Below are 17253 nucleotides of genomic sequence, written 5' to 3'. Positions count from 1 at the left end.
CAGGCTGCATAACTGGGGGGGGGGGGGGGGGTAAACTCCAGTGTCAGGGAGGCTTCCTGGCGGACAGGATCCTAAACTGACACCTAAGGATCAACCACTGGCCAAACATCCATCCACTGAAAAACCTGCTACTGAGAATCTATGTGCCAGGCATTGCTTTAGGCACAAAAGAATCAAAGTTGGGTGTGGCAGGAACTAATCCCAGCACTCAGACTGAGCTCCAGGAGTTCAAGACCAGCCTGGTCTACATAGTGAGTTCCAGGCTAGCCAGAGCTATATAATGAGACCCTGAATTTAAAAAACTGAAATAAATTAAGTAAATTCCCTACTCTCATCACAGAGCTGACAGTCTAATGCAGGGAGGCAGGGGAGAGGAACAGGCCAGAAAAGAAAGAACTGTCCACAGATGGCAGCCTCCGAGATCAAATAAAACGGGTGGGGGGGGTGGGGGGGTGAGACTAAAAAGCCCAGAGGGTTAGGTGACACCAGGTAGGTAACACTTAAAGGCTAAGAAAATGTAGATAGGGGAGGAGCTGGAGACATGGGAGGAGCTGGAGACATGGCTCAGCACTTAGGAGCACTTGCTGTTCTTGCAGAGGGCCCAGGTTGGGTTTCCAACACCCATATTGCCATATTGGGGAGCTCACAAACACACACACACACACACACACACACACTTCTTTAAAATCAAGGTACAGAGATGGAGCTGAGGCTAGAAGACCTGTATAAAGAGAGAGCAAAGCCTCAGAGCCGTGGGGCTTCAGCCACCTCTGTGGATGGGAGTAGCCCAAAGGGGACACAGGGAGGGCCTTCAGGCCAGCTTCAATCTAAGGGTGCTCACCAAGCTCACCAGACACGCAAAACACTCATTCCAGGCACGAGTAAAGCATACAGAAAGACTCAAGGATAAACAAACAAACCCTAAGCAAACACAGGGCCTCCATAGCACAGAGCAGATGAGGGAGGGGATGAGGGGATGAGGCCAGGAAGGTGGGAGGGACCAAAACTTGGCCTTGTGTGTGTGGTTGTACAGCTTAGACTCTGTTCTGGGATCCTGGGAGCCAAAAGCAGGTCCTAAGGAGGGGAGGCAGACACAGATGCAGCTCTAGCTGTAGAGAGACTCCTCCGGGGTGGGATACAGACTGGAAAGCCAGTCAGGAGGCCTTGGGGAGGGTCCAGAGGGATTGAAGCTGCTGGAGGAGAGGTAGGAAAAGGAGAGTGGGGCTTGCAGACTGGTAGCCTGGATGGAGGGACAAGGAGAATGTTTACGAGAGTGTTTACAACTTATCAAAATGGTTCAAGATGAGAGATGGGTTTTTAGGTACAGCCCAGCCCTTCAAAGGCCTGAAGGACAGACACCTTTCCTACCCCCGTTAGGGGGGTTCAGAAAGAGGCCAAACCATAGTATACAATGAGGGATTAACACCAAGCTGAGAGCATGGGATCAGGTCCTTGGGGGTTCTGGCAACTAAGGGGAGAATTCGGGAAGCCGGGATGGCTAATAGAAAAGAGGATCAGCCCTCAGCAACCAAGGAACTCAACCCAGGTCCCAATGTGAAAGCCCCCCCCCCTTCCTCCCTGGCAGGTATTTCATGAACATCACCTGGGATAACCGAGACTACTCCTTCAATGAGGATGGCTTTCTGGTAAACCCGTCACTGGTAGTCATCTCCCTCACCAGAGACAGGACGTGGGAAGTGGTGAGTGGCCAACCAGACCCCAGGCATCTGTAAGAGAACCTGGACCCATGGGTCTAAAGGAGGGGGGCGGGGGGGTCTGGACCCCCGTGTCTGAGGGACGAGAGACAGGTCTAGACTCCAACGTGTTATGGAAAGTCATAACTGAAGGCACAGGTTCTGGTCTGAAGGAGGAAGGAGCAAGGTATTCTGGGTTCTGGAGGAAACTGGTAAACTCGATCTTTGGTTTGAGGGAGGGGCAGCAAAGTCAGGACACTCTGGAATGCTGCCACGGTGCTCGGCAGTATGACTCTTGTGTTTGTTTGGTTTTGTTTTGTTGTTGTTTGTTTTTGTTTTGTTTTGGTTTGGTTTGGTTTATTTTTGCCAAGGTGGGCAGCTGGGAACAGCAGACCCTCCGCCTCAAGTACCCTCTATGGTCCCGCTATGGCCGCTTCCTGCAGCCGGTGGATGACACGCAGCACCTCACTGTGGCCACGCTGGAGGAGAGACCTTTTGTCATTGTAGAGCCTGCAGACCCCATCAGCGGCACTTGCATCAGAGACTCGGTTCCCTGCCGGAGCCAGCTCAACCGTACCCACAGGTGACAGCCCCAGAGCCAGAGGGTTCGGCCTCTTTCTTTCCCCTGAAGCACAGCGGGCTAGGCTCCAGCCCCACAGCCCTCCCGCTGCGTGACTTGGCGGGGAAGCCAAGAAATTCTTAAGCTTCATCTCCCAAGAAAACACTATCCGTAGTTTTAGCAGCCTCTGGCCTCATGGGAGAGCCTAACAGTGGTCCCCAACCTCTTCAAGCCTGGTCGCTCCCCGCAGCCCTCCGCCTGACGCTCCCCGCCCGGAGAAGAGATGCTGCAAGGGTTTCTGCATTGACATTTTGAAGAGGCTGGCGCACACCATCGGTTTCAGCTATGACCTCTACCTGGTTACCAACGGCAAGCATGGCAAGAAGATCGATGGCGTCTGGAATGGCATGATTGGTGAGGTAAGACAGGCGGGACAGAACCTGTGGGAGAGGAATCTTGAGGATTTAGGCCATGAGGAGGGCGTCCGGGAGCAGGGGGCGTGGCCAAAGGAGACTGCCCGGCTTGGTAAGGGCGTTGTGTGAAGTGGAGGGTCACAGCTAAGGGCAACTTCAGGGATAGGACTGGGATGCTTGGGGCTGGGCCAGTTTATGGGAGGCGGTCAGAAGAAGGGACCTTGAAGGACAATGGCGAGGAGGGTTAGGAGGGTGGATCTCCTGGGGAGGGGCGGGACTAGAGGGTAGAACTCATAGGAAGGGGGTTTGGAGGGTGGAACTCCTAGAAGGGGCGGGGCAGGAAATCTGGATCCCTAGACCTTAAGCAAGTGATGTTGGGGCAGTGGGCGGGGTAGAGGAGACCTCTTCTGCTCCTGCTTCTGCTCTCTCTCTCCCCTACTTCCCTTGCTCCTCTGTACCCCTCCTCACTCATCAACCAGACCTCCTAGCCTGTCTCCCACACCATCACTGTCTCCCAGGGCCAGGCTTTGCCCAGCGCTGGCCTCTGTCCTCTGAGCCGCTCCCCTTGCCAACTCCTCGATCCACCCCAGGTGTTCTATCAGCGTGCGGACATGGCCATCGGCTCCCTCACCATCAATGAGGAGCGGTCAGAGATCGTGGACTTCTCCGTCCCTTTTGTAGAGACAGGCATCAGCGTCATGGTGGCACGCAGCAATGGCACTGTGTCCCCCTCTGCCTTCCTCGGTGAGCCAGCCAAGACAGAGAGTCATACTTAGACAAGGCTGGAGCAACTGTCCCTCACACTGTGGGCCCTGGGTCCTATGAGGTGACCTCACTTCCAACTTGAGGTTCCTGATCTGTAAAATGGAAGAAATACTTTGCCTGGCAGGAAGTTCAACCGGCAGTTCAGTCAGCCTGAGCTCAGGAGCCTTCACTTGCAGTGTCTTCCACGGCTCTAACCCTGGGTTTGCATCCACAGTTGTCTGGGGTGCTGTTGTTGTTGTTGTTTTTTTTTATTTGTTTAAAGACAAGGTCTCTCTATGTTCCTGGCTGCCCTGAAACTCAGAACTCAGAGCAAGCTGCCTGCCTCTGTCTCCTGAGTACTGGAACTAAAGGTGTGCCCTACCATATCTGGCCAGATTTTTGGTTTTGGTTTGTTTAAAGATTTTATTTATTTTTATTTTCTGTGCGTTGTCATTTTGACTGAACTGGAGTTACAGACAGCTGTGAGCTGCCATGTGGGCACTGGGAATTGAACCTGGGTCCTCTGGGAGAAAATACCCAGTGCTCTTAGCCACTGAGACATCTCTCCAGCCCAATAATTTTTTTTTTTTGGTGGAGGGAGTGTTTCAAGACAGGATTTCGCTATGTAGCCCTGGATGTCTTGGAACTAGCCCTATAGACCAGGCTGGTCTAGAACTCAGAGATCTGCCTCCTGAGTGCTGGGATTAAAGATTTGGGCCAACACCTCCTAGCTGATTTTTGGTTGTTTTATTTTGTTTTAAGATATAGGCTTAATATATAGCTTAGGTTTGCCTTGAACATCCAACTACTCTTATATGTCTGTCTCTGCCTGCCTCCAGAGTGTAAGGATTTGTTTTTGGTTTTTTGATTTTTTTTTTTTCTTAAAGAGGGCTCTCTGGGGCCAGGTGTACCCCAGCACAAAAATGTGTAGGGTTTGTTTGTTTAGTTTGTTTGTTTGTTTCCAGTGCTGGGGATTAAACCTAAGACCTAGAAGACCATAGTGACTAAGACAGGTGAATTCTTGTCTCCTAGGAGCTTCCCTCCCCCCTCGAGAGATGCAGACTAGACCACCCCCAATAGCTATCATGAGAAATTAGGCTGAGGTGAAGAGAGAGAGGCACAGGGTGGCTGTTGGTGTGGATAGGACAGGAGAGGGTGGTGTTGTTGTTGGGTTTTTTTGTTTGTTTGTTTGGGGTTTTTTTGGGGGGGGTTGTTTGTTTGTTTGGCACAGGGTTTCTCTGTGTAGCCCTGGCAGTCCTGGTACTCTGTAGACCAGGCTGGCCTCGAACTCAATGGAATCTGCCTACCTCTGCTTCCCAAGTGCTGGGATTAAAGGTTGGCAAGGGGGCCACCGCAGTGGTCCATGACACAAAGGACAGAGGTATGCAGAAGCACACCAGCGAGGGACAATGTTTATGGATCTGGGTGTGACCAGGAAGCCACTTTGTGGTGCATTGGGCAGAAACATCAACTCCTGATCTGGGGACAACAGAAGTGGGCAAGAGGACAAGGCCAGCAGGTCATATCTGTTGCCCCTTGCTCTTGGCAGTCTGAACAAGGTTCCAGAGAGAGAGAGAGAGAGAGAGAGAGAGAGAGAGATCCTTTCCCCTGGGGCCATGAGATTGGGGAGATGGTCCCAGAGAGAAGACTATGCTTTTTCTTTGCTGGCCATGGAGATGGGGAAGACAGGCCCAAGGAGCTTGAGGGACGGGATCAAGGAGCAGGGGGCTGTGACCTGGGGCTGGGTGGTCACGGCTGCCAAGATGCAGAGCCTGGGATGGGATGAAAGGCCCTGAGGGAAAGCTGGTGAGGTGGAGACTCAGGTCTTGAGCTCAGGATATATAGTAGACAGCTGATGGGGCCGGTGACAACCATAGAAACGGTTATAGTAGCTCTCTGTGAGGAGGACTGCCAGGAGTCTATGTGATAATAGGCCGTCCCTGAAGTAGGGACCAGGAGAGGGAACAGAATAGGATGGAGTCAACTGGGCTCCCTCTGTCCCTCAAGCCTTTGCTTGGCTGATGCCTCCCATGTCCCCAGAGCCCTACAGCCCCGCTGTGTGGGTGATGATGTTCGTCATGTGCCTCACCGTGGTCGCCGTCACAGTTTTCATCTTTGAGTACCTCAGTCCTGTGGGCTATAACCGAAGCCTGGCCACGGGCAAACGTGAGTCCCTTCCTTAGCTGACCCCACACAGAACTATATCCCAGTAGCCCTGGGGTAAAGCTAAGTATGAGGAGTGGAGGGACTGTGAGGTCCATGTCCTGTCCTGGCCCCCACAGGCCCCGGAGGCTCTACCTTCACCATTGGGAAATCCATCTGGCTGCTGTGGGCCCTGGTGTTCAACAACTCCGTGCCAGTGGAGAATCCTCGGGGCACCACCAGCAAGATCATGGTGCTGGTGTGGGCCTTCTTTGCCGTCATCTTTCTTGCCAGCTATACAGCCAATCTGGCTGCCTTCATGATCCAGGAGGAGTACGTGGACACCGTGTCTGGGCTCAGCGACCGGAAGGTGTGTACAGGGGGCAGGCTGAGCTGGCTTGTAACTTGTCCCAGGGCAGAGGGGTTCCTGGGAGACTGCCCCCTCGTCCCCAGAGGAGTAAAGATGGAAGGTTCTGAAAGGAGCTGAACGATTTAAACATTCCTGGGGAAAGAGGCTGTTCCCAATGTCCCAGGAGCAGTGATGCCAAATGGGGTGTTCTAGACAAGTGGATCACTCACACCATAATGAAGATGGAATTTCTGACACAGCTAATCCATTGGTGACCATGCTTGGGTGAAATACATTAGCAATGAATGACTAATAATGTAGAAATAACACTGAGCACCAGGACATTCAGGAGTCAATCTAAGGCTAGTGATGCATGCCTATAATTGCAGTCCTCCAGAGGCTGAGGCAGGAGGATCATAAGTTCAAGGACAGGCTGGCTACATAGTAAGTCCCTGTCTAGAATAAGAACAGCAATAAAGTCAAGTCCAATTTTTACTGATTAGATTCAACCACGCATAGAATTATCCCATCCAAACACTCCAAATACCCACCCCCTCTGTTTGTACTCTTGCCTTTGGTATCCTCCCACAGCATGTGGGGGTGGAAGCCATAAGGGACACTGTGAGACTACAGTGGCTAGCCCCCTATCTCAGACTGTGAGCGGATTGTAGCATAGATGCAATGGGTTGCATTAAGTGTTGTCTTCAGGGGAATGGAGGTAGAACATCGGTGCAAACAATATGTCGGTCATACGTCACATAGCAAAGGGTGTGGTTCTGCCAACACCCTCTGAGCCTGACCCTTAATTTGCAGGCTCTCCAGAATGTGGCATTCGGTTTGGGTGTTTCCTAGAGGGTACATTAATAACTCCTCCTTCTGTCCTAGTTCCAGCGGCCCCAGGAGCAATACCCACCCCTGAAGTTTGGAACGGTGCCCAATGGGTCCACGGAGAAGAATATCCGAAGCAACTACCCTGATATGCACAGCTACATGGTGCGATACAACCAGCCAAGAGTGGAGGAGGCGCTCACTCAGCTCAAGGCAGGGTCAGCGCAGACTCGGGCAGTGGGGCCCTAGAGCACTTGGGGAGGGTGGGGGCTCGTGTGTCGGAGGTCATCCTGGGGTGGTTCGTTAAGGAGACCTGGGACAGTCAGGACTGTGACTAGGCCCCTTCGTGGCTTTGTAACTTTAGACACCTGACTCGGTGCTCTGAGTCTGTTTCTGTGTGCACAGTGAGGATCACAAGGACATCTCCTTGCTATAAGAACAAAGTTTGGTCAGGAGTGGTGGCGCGCGCCTTTAATTCCACCACTTGGGAGGCAGCTCTTGGTGAGTTCCAGGACAGCCAGGGCTACATACTGAGACTCTGTCTCAAAATAAACCAACAAAAAACGTAGTTAATGCACACAGAGCAGTGGCCAGAGCACTGTGGGTCTTTGTGGGTTATTGTATTGATATCATCAGTTCTGAACTCTGCAGTGAATAATTCGATTATGGGAGGTGACTTTTTTTTTTAATATTAGCTCTCTAAATCATAGGGCTAAAGTTAAATTCAGTCTTCAAAGTGCAGCCCCCAAAATGGCAGACTTAGTGTGGGACCTGGTTTGTGGCTCAGCAGTAGAGGGCTGGCCTGGTCTATCCCAAGCGCTGGACTCGTCCTCCAGAACTGTGGTTTCCTACACGAGTGCAGCTGCTCTCTTGCCTCTTTCGCCATGTGTTTCTTCTCTTATCCCTTCTTTGTGCTGGACAGTGGGTAGACATTTCCTGTTCTCTGTTGCTGAGCATCAGAGAGGAAAAACGAGCAGCAAACACACAAACTGGCAGGGTCACCAGGGTGTGTGAGTGGGCTTCTCGGCGGGGTCACAGCCACCAGGGCATCTGGTGGGCTTCTGAGAAGAGATAGCACGTGTGCACTCACGGGTTGATGCAGAGCCTTGCAAGCACAGGACATATAGAGGCCCTGGGACTGGTGTGGAGGGACATCTGGAAGACCAGGTGGCTGAAGGGCGTGGACCTAGAGTGAAAGGCCAGAGGCAAGGAGGACAAAGGTGACCCCTGAGACCATCAGGGTTGGCTTTGTGCCAAAGCGGTGAGACACCTTTGCAGGGGACTAAGCAAAGAAGCCTTTAGTTCTTGAGTGTTCTCCACTCAAGACCAGAGGGGAGCATGAGCAGTATGGAGGCCATTATGTCACCTAGAACCTCCCTCGGGCCCCACCTTCTTCCTCATCCCTCAAGCAGCCATCCTGGCTAGATCTGTTACCCCTTTCTCTCACGTGGACTGTCGAGCCCCAAGAGAAGGAAGTCAGTCAGCTGGCACAGTATAAGGTGAGCCCGAGGATAAAGCTCTGTACCAAAGGCTGGAGAGATGGCTCAGTGGTTAAGAGCCATCAACCCAAGGTCAATTCCCAGCAACCATGTGATGGCTCACAACCATCTGTAATGGGATCTGATGCCCCCTTCTGGTGTGTGTCTGACAGCTACAGTGTACTCATATCCACAAAGCTCTGTACCAAAAAGTATTCGCCCACCTAAACTTGGTAAAAGAACAGTTCTGGGGGATCTGCGGTTCCTGTACTTAGAAACGTGGTCAACAGCAAAGCAGATACGCTTCGAGATTGGAAAGAACATTGACACACTGCTCTCTGTATCTTGTAGGATAACAAGTCCAGGGAGCCAATCGTGGTGGTCCATGCCTGTTGTCCCAGCACTTGGGAGGGTATAGCAAAAGGATTGAGGGCTTAAGGCCATTCTGAACTACATAGTGAGGCCCTGTCTCAAACAGGAAAAGGAAATAGTACTTGGCTAGCAGGATAGTTCAAAGATGCTATCAAGGATCCAAACTCTGTACACATTTCTGCTCTGTCAAACTTGCTGTATAGGCCTTCGTGCTCATTTGGTTGCCTCATGGTCACAGGAAAGCTGCTGCCGCTCCATGGAGCACATCCTAGTAACAAGCATGGGGGAGGAAGTGTGATGGAGTGCAGGCTCTTCTCTCTGCCAGCCTTGGCCCTCTCAGGGACTTGTGCATCTTTCTAAGAACCTATCAAGCAACCACTCGTAACTGTTAGGGCAACTGGGAGGATGATTATCTGAGCTGAGAACGAGGCTGTGGACTAAGATATAGTCTCACTATCTGCTGGAGTCTTGCCCTGTGTTTTGGGGTTTTGTTTGTTTGTTTGCTTGCTTGCTTGTTTTTGCCAAGCTCAGCAACGTTCTCTCTTGTAACTCTCCATCTCTCCATCTCTATCCTCTCTTTCTGGGGTCACATGGACTCTGTATCCAAACTCTCAATGAGCCAGGGAGCCTCGAGCCTCCCGTTGGGGTCTGAGTTTGAGTACTCCCTTATCAGCCAGCTCTGATTTGTCTCCTTCAGTGCTGTGCCCTGGCCATCAACCCTTGCTGGGACACCTCCTCCTCCTTTACCCTCTCCCTAGACCCATCTGTCACATTCATATGACAGATGTTGCTAATGCTCTAGGCAGGAACCCTGAAAACTTTCCAGGGCTCCATGCAATGGGAAACTTCTTACTTTAAGCTAGGAAGCCAGTGGTGGCCATCCTACCTTGGCAGATAACCATAACTATATAGGTAAATATAACTATATATGTATAACTATAATGACATATATATACATATATATATATATAACTCTATAATTATAACTATATACACACGTTCAAGTTAGAAATGTGGCTGCATGGCTCCTTCCATCTCTTATGACTATGAGGACTGACTGCCCTATCTTTCCCTCTAGCCAAATCCTTGCCTTTCCTTGCTTAGAGAGGGCCAACCTTCCTCTGCTCTCGGCTCCCAATTGCTCAGACCTCTCCTTGTTGACATGAATTGGAAAGAGTGTAGATAGTCTCACTATCTGCTGGAGTCTTGCCCTGTGTGGGCCAGTTTGTGTGTTGCAAGAATTCCCAGAGCAGAATCTAAAAGGGAGTATTCTGGTGGGTATAACCCTTGGCCCCAGGGACTCTGCTCTCTGTAGGGGCCCCAGAAAAAGCCCTCCTTCCCCCAAGGTCGGGACACAGCATCCGGCATCCAGTCCTCCATTTTTCGTTTGTTTCCACTCATCCATTTTGTCTGTCTGTTTACTTTGGGTCTTTTGACCAGGTCTCACGCTGTAGCTTTGGCTGTCCTGGAGCTTGCTCTATAAACCAGGTTGACCTTGAACTCGCAGAGCTCTGCCTGACTCTGCCTCCTGGGTGCTGGGACTAAAGGTGGGACTCCTGGCCTCTTCATCAGTTTTTCAGGCAAATATTCATTGAGTTCCTCTAATGTGTTAGTTCATGTGTTCCTCTAATGTGTTAGTTAGTTCATGCCAGATGCCCATGACCCCATTCACGTGTAATTTCCACTGGAGAAGGGGAGACGAGAACCACCGATGTTGCTGAAAGTTGCCATTTGCAGGGTTGGTAGGGCTGGGGAGATGGTTCATTAAGTCATGTGTTTGTTGTGCAAGCATGAAGACTCGTGTTAAATCCTGTAGCGCTGGCACTGCCAGAACAAAGATAAGACACTCTCAGGTGCTCCCCAGCTAGCCAAACTCTCTGATAGATGAGCTCCCAATTCAGCAAGAAGACCTGGTTGGAGAGATGACTTAGGTAGAAGCAATTTACCAAGCAAGCATGAGGACTTCCAATCCCCAGCATCTGCAAAACAAGCTTGGGGTGCCTGTGTGCGCGCCTGCAACCCCGGCACTGTGTGAGGCACGGACACAGGAACGACTGCTGGGGAGTACCAGTGACCAGCCCAGCTCAGGTTCCGTGAGAGACCCTATCTCAAGGGAATAAAGTGGAGCGTGCTAGAGCAGCTTGTCCTCCGGGTCTTCCTCGGGCCTCTGCACTCACACAAGCACACATACATCATGCCCGGGAGCACACATACATCATGCCCGGGAGCACACATACATCATGCCCGGGAGCACACATACATCATGCCCGGGAGCACACATACATCATGCCCGGGAGCACACACAAAAGGCAGGCAGCGATGGAAGACATCTGGTTCTACACACATGTGCACACACAGTCGTATAAACAATGTACATATATATGTATAATGTACATATAACATACACATACAGAAGGAAGGAGGAAGGAAGAAGGAAGAAGGAGGAAGGCAGGGAGGCAGGGAGGCAGGGAGGGAGGGAGGAAAAGATGTCCTTTGACATTATCTCAGCTCCTAGGCATCTGACCAGAGAGACTTGGTCCTTCTGACCTTGCTGTTTGCCTCTGAGCTGAGACCCTTTGATTCTGGTCTCCCAGGATGCAGTATTCTATTTGTCTTCAGGAAGGCCAGCAGCAGTGCGTTCAGAACCAGCTGCTGGGGTGCGGTTTGGCTGGAGCTTGCTGTGGCTCCTGCTGCACCTCACTTAAGATGAAGTGCTTTTCCTGCAAGTGGCTGGGCTGCGGAGGCAGGTTCTAAAAGCTCCTTCTCTCCCTGCCATTCCTTTCCACCTTAAAGCTGGCAGCAGCCCCCCAGCCCCGCCCACTGCTCCCCCTCTCTAGGCCTTCTTTCTAAGCCGCTCTTTCTTCTGCCACGAAATGGTCTGTTTGCTGAGCACAGGGTTTGGGTTAAAGTGCTGCCTCCCTGCTCCTTATGGCAGTTTGTGCAGTTCCTCCCACCCTTCTGGAATAGAGCTGGGACCTTCCAGTGTGAGTCAGAGCATTCTAGTAGCATGAAAAGAGAGGTGAGAATAATTTTATGTTTGTTACTCAACAACTCCAAATTGTTACCACTCAAACATGTAATTAATTAATACAAACACTGATAGAATACCCTATTGTTATGGCTTTTTGACACAGGGTCTCACTGTATAGCCCTGGCTGGTCTGGAATTCATTTTGTAGACCAAGCTAGGCTGATCTTGAACTCACAGAGATCCATCTGTCTCTACCGGGTGCTGACTCTCTCCCTCCCTGTTCTGCTACATCATTCCCCTCCTCATCTTTTTTTTTTTTTTTTTTTCCAAAACAGGGTTTCTCTGTATAGCCCTGGCTGTCCTGGAACTCACTTTGTAGACCAGGCTGGCCTCAAACTCAGAAATCCACCTGCCTCTGCCTCCCAAGTGCTGGGATTAAAGGCGTGTGCCACCACTGCCTGGCTCCTCATCTTTTAAAGTGACATTAAAATTTTTATTTTTTTATTTTTTTATTTTTATTATTTATGTATGTATGTATTTATTTATTTATTTATGTTTTTTTTTCGAGACAGGGTTTCTCTGTGTAGCCCTGGCTATCCTCCATGAAACCCTTCCTCAGGGCTGGGACTATAACAGAGTGACAGAGCACTTGCCTAACATGTGCTAGGCTCTGAGTTCAACTCCCAGTACCACGTAATAAATAAATAAGCCATATAGGCTTAAAAAAACAAAGAAAGAAAATAAACCCAAAGAAAGAAAATAAACCCCTCCTCATTTTTTGTCTTTTTTTTCCCTCCCCCTCCTTCCTTCTCCTGTTTTTCCTCTCCTCCTTCCCTCTTCTTCTCCTTCCCCTTCCCGGTTCTCTCTACTTGCCCCTCCCCTTACGATTGGTTCTCCTCTCTCCTCTCCCTCCTCCTCCTTCCCATTCTCTTGACTGTCCTGCCCTGCTTTCCGGACACAGGAATGTCACCTATAGTCCCTGGTCCCCATTGAGCTCTGATCTACTTCCTAAGCCATCAGAGCCAAGCACTCTCTGCTCTCCCTGGGGACCTTTGTTGATTTAATTCCCTCTCTGGAACATCGCATCAACTGAAATGTAACTCGCAGCTCAGAAGCGTAGGAGCCCAGGAAGCATCAGAGTGCGTGTGCTGGGGACTGGAACTCACAGCGCTGTCCAGTCGGAGTGCAGCCATACGCACCCAGTAGCCTCCCTGTGAGATGAAAATAAGCAAGTGAGGGGGTTTTGTTTGTTTGTTTTCAAATATGTTTTACTGAACCCAAAAAAGTCCAAAAATATTACTTGGACACATCAGTACAAACGTGATTTGGTTTGTATATTCAATTCTCCTTTTCTTAAGAGTTATCCAGCCAGGCGGTGGTGGCGCACGCCTTTAATCCCAGCACTTCAGAGGCAGGCAGATTTCTGAGTTCGAAGCCAGCCTGGACTAAAGAGTGAGTTCCAGGACAGTCAGGGCTACACAGAGAAACCCTGTCTCAAAAAGAAAGAAAGAGAGAGAGAGAGAGAGAGAGAGAGAGAGAGAGAGAGAGAGAGAGAAAGAAAGAAAGAAAGAAAGAAAGAAAGAAAGAAAGAAAGAAAGAAAGAAAGAAAGAAAGAAAGAAAGAGAGAGAAAAAAGTTATCCATCCAGAGTTTGGAGGATGAAATGCAGGACTTTTTCTTTTTTTAGACATCGTCTCGGGTAGCCTGGGGTTAGCCTCTTTCTTTTCTTTTTTCTTTCTTTCTTTCTTTTTTGTTTTTGTTTTTCAAGACAGGGTTTCTCTGTATAGCTTTGGCTGTCCTGGAACTCACTCTGTAGACCAGGCTGGCCTTGAACTCAGAAATCCGCCTGCCTCTGCCTCCCAAGTGCTGGGATTAAAGGTGTGCACCACCACTGCCCGGCAGCCTCTTTCTAAACATGTAACTGAGGTTGGATTTGAACTCTTCCTTTCCTTGGTTTCTCCTCTGTAGTGCTGGGATCACAGGCCTGTGTCACTAAGTCAACACTTTTCTTTTCTACTGAAAAGCATCTGTCTACTCTCCATTTCTCCCACCTGGAAAAAAATCAACATTCATCTCATTCGCTGTGTCATTTTGCTATGTATCTCCTTATCTCCAAATACCACATTTGTAAAGCTAATTTAGGTTTTCTGGGTTTTTTTTTAGATTTATGTACTTATTTTATATATGTGAGTTCAGGTCACTCTTCTCAATCACCCCAGAAGAGGGCGTCAGATCTCATTACAGATGGTTGTGAGCCACCATGTGGTTGCTGGGAATTGAGTCCAGGTCCTCTAGAAGAGCAGTCAGTGCTCTTAACCACTGAGCCACCTCTCCAGCCTCTGCTAACCTTGATTTTTTTAAAAATTCTTTTACCTTTATTTTCTGTGCATTGGGGTTTTGCCTGCATGTATGTCTATGTGAGAGTGTCAGACCTTGGGAGTTACAGGAAGCTGTGAGCTGCCATGTGGGTGCTGGGATTTGAACTCGGGTCCTCTGGAAGAATAGTCAGTGCCCCCAACTCCAACCGCTGAACCTTCTCTCTTCAGCCTCCTAACCTTGATTTTTAATTTCACCATCTTGCACCCCCTTCTCACGATGAAATATTCATTCTCATATTTAAACCATAATTGTGATTCTAACTCACTCCTTGTTTGTGTTAGGACCAGGGAACCCAGCGGCTGCAAAGTGATTGCTTCCCCCACCTGTGGTTCTATGGTTCTTCTTTTTCCTGGAGTTGATAATTGTCCTTTGCCACCCTCAGTTGTCTTTTGGGGGTGGAGGCAGGTTCTCATGCGTGTTAGGTTAGCTTCTTGCCCATGCGCCGGTTAAGTGTGTTTTTATTTTCTAAGAACTTATTTCTTTGGTCTCAGACTTGGTTTTGTTCTTGGTTTTGGCTTGTTTTTGTTTTTAGGTGGGGGCCTCACTGCCGTAGGTCCTGGCATGGCTGGAACTTTGATATTGTAAACCAGACTGGCCTTGAACTTTCAGTGTCTTTCCGCTAAGCACCTGGCACTTCTGGTCTCAGAAGTTCTTAGTGTTCTATAAATTGCATAGTAGGGTCTTTTATAGAATCCTGTTTATGTTTAATGTTGCAAAATCTTATCTTCTTCCTCTAATGTTAGTGATAATAATACTCCACCTGTTTACCTTCCTCTCCCTGTTTATTCTAGTATTTTTATTGATATCAATATTTATTATGCACATTTGGGAGTGGAGGGAATTGGTGCCAATGAGCATATGAACAGGGCTGCTGAACACGGGCTCTACCCGGGACTCATCTGGACTTGGTTACATGCACACACACACACAGAGACACGTGCATGCGCACTCATGCACACATGCACACATGTACATACATGCACACACACACTCGCACACACAGGCACATGCATATGCACTCACACATGTATACACATACATACATACATACACACACATGCACATATACTAATATGGAAAGGAATAAAGAAGGAAATAGTTGATCAGGACTGACACAGGCTTGATAAACCCCCCACGACACGAAACAGAAAAGGCTTTGATATGTCCATTCATCCCTCTGCCCTCACCAAATATCTGTTGGTCTTCTTGCGCTAGGCACTGGGCTGAGCCCTGCCTTAGCAGTGAGCAGACCCAAACCTTCTCTTGGGTGTCCAGACTAGCACTCTCCATATGGTATAGGAGACAGCCATATGCGATAGAGCTGCGTGTTCCTGCAGTGGGTGGAAAGTATTAGATGCGTGTAGTCCAGCAAGACATCCCTTGAAATGTGGTTGTCACCTGAGATGCAGATTTCTTGAATCTCAAGATGCAAGTACAAATAGCCACACATGGTCACCACAGTGGCCAAGAGAAGCCTGTCATTTCTTTGTTGTTGAGCCAGGGGATTAACGGTGTGCACCAGTGAACAGCCATCACCTGTAGTTATGCAGGCTATCTCCTAACTCGTACCAAGTTGGCAAAACAAAAAACAAAACCAGGAGAGTCCTTTATGGAACTTAAAGTCCTGTGGAGGGAAACAGAATACAAGCTGGGTAAAATGTCAGGGTGTGTGCAGGTGATGTGTGCTTGCAATATAAAAAGGTCAAGTTTGGAAAACCCGTGGAGAGGCCTTCGGTGTTAAGTGAGGGCTCCAGAATTTTCTTCTAAACAAACACTTGGAGGAAGTCAGAGGCTGAGTTGGGCTGCTGTCTGGGGAAATTTCCACAGAGGGAACAGCCAGTACAAAGATGTGAAGGCCAGCGTGGCTGGAACAGGGTGGCCAGTGTCCCATGGCACAGGACCTGTAAGCAACAGCTGACTGGTGGCATAGGAAAACTGGACAGAGGGTGCTGAGGAGAGACGGGCGCTGCTTACAATGTTGAGCTCCTTCTGCCTCCAGGCTGGGAACAAACACTCAGGAAAGCAAGAGTAAAGGCAGGGAAGCCTTAGTTTTCAATTTACACTCTACACTCTATATACACTCTAGCAAAAGCTGTAAGAAATGGCTGGGGGCGGGGGTCTGTTTGTTTATTCTATTTTAGACAGGGTTGTTGTGTGAGAAGATTTTCCCTGTGGTGACACAACACACACACACATCTACTCACCACAGATAGGCAGCCAGTGTCAAACCAAAGTACAGACACCACCCAAGTCCAACTTGGTGACCCCAAGAGCTTCACTGGGTGCCTCACGGGAGTATAACTGAGGAGTTGCTTACAAGGGCAGACGTGACTCAAAGACAGCTGTGTCCCCAAGGCCCACTCCAGCCCAGGTGACAGCTCGGAAATGCTAGGACCTTGGAGCACACTGCACAGCCTGCAGGCAGCCCCACAGGTTGGGGAGTGTCTTTCCAGGGGCTTCGGTCGGTCTAAACCTCTCTTGGCAGCTCAGCTTCCTTCTTCCTGAGAGGGACTCTCAGCTCTTACTGCTTAGTCTGACAGGCAGGTGCCTAATGATCTGGTCAGTTTCTGGGACTTCCTGATGCTAATTTGAGTTGTTTGCCTTCCTGCTGAAGGAGTTTCCCTGCAGGACGGAATGTTCCAGTCCTTGAAAACTTTGTTATACAGCACTCCACCAACCTCCATACCCGCCACCCCCACCCCTTCTTACATCCTTTCTGCCCCCTCATCCACAATGATCCCTGAGCCTTAGAGGGGGTGACGAGAGATGTCCACCTGTGGCTAAGAATTAGCTCACTGTGGCATAGACGTGGCCACTTGTTCTTAAGAGCATCGCCAATGGTTATGAGTTGAGTAAGCACACACGTTTAGATAGCAGTTTGACAGGCACATCACATCCATTCAGGAAAACCATATTCATTGTTTCTCCATTGGAAACTTGTCCTCCCCAGCCACAGGTTTTTGTCCTAGCTTACAGCACCAGATGTGAACTCCCTCTTGCAGAGCAGGCCTTACCTCCAATTGGAAGGCCATTGGTGTTACCCAATGGCTGTGCCACTATTGCACAAGCAGGCACATCCTGCCTGGCATAACAGTATCTCAGCACTCAGGGTCCATAGCCAAGCAGGAGCATTGGTGATAGTTCTCCATCATCGGCCTACATGGCCCCCTCTGGCCAGGTGAAAGCCAGAGAGTGCAGCGGGCTGGGAGCTTCCAATTCAGTCCCAGCTTAATTTCTCCATTTCCGGAAGTCCCAGCTTACACAAGCGGTATCTTCAGGGATATGATCTTACTGTCTACTTCTGCATACAACCAACAGCATTAGCA

The 17253-nt window shown here is 49.7% G+C and overlaps 1 protein-coding gene across 9 annotated transcripts in view; it reads left to right on the top strand.

Annotated features, from left to right (window-relative positions):
- Window positions 1–17253, top strand: part of Grin2d (glutamate receptor, ionotropic, NMDA2D (epsilon 4)) — a 39312-nt gene that overhangs the window by 11045 nt on the left and 11014 nt on the right. For 4 of the 9 annotated variants that reach the window (XM_006540631.4, XM_030242152.1, XM_030242151.1 and 1 more), the window contains 7 exons: window positions 1586–1700; window positions 2066–2277; window positions 2504–2672; window positions 3257–3410; window positions 5451–5576; window positions 5693–5922; window positions 6787–6947. In XM_006540631.4, coding sequence (XP_006540694.2) covers window positions 1586–1700; window positions 2066–2277; window positions 2504–2672; window positions 3257–3410; window positions 5451–5576; window positions 5693–5922; window positions 6787–6947 — 1167 coding nt within the window. Of the gene's footprint in view, window positions 1–1585; window positions 1701–2065; window positions 2278–2485; window positions 2673–3256; window positions 3411–5417; window positions 5577–5692; window positions 5923–6786; window positions 6948–17253 lie in introns of all 9 variants that reach the window. The other 5 variants (XM_011250802.2, XM_030242150.1, XM_011250800.3 and 2 more) reach the window with 3 other exon arrangements.

The sequence above is a fragment of the Mus musculus genome, chromosome 7 (assembly GCF_000001635.26).
Source record: "Mus musculus strain C57BL/6J chromosome 7, GRCm38.p6 C57BL/6J".
Classification (NCBI taxonomy): Eukaryota; Metazoa; Chordata; class Mammalia; order Rodentia; family Muridae; genus Mus; species Mus musculus.
The sequence above is the reverse complement of the archived record's forward strand: the minus strand, read 5'-3'. Positions and strand labels throughout refer to the sequence as shown.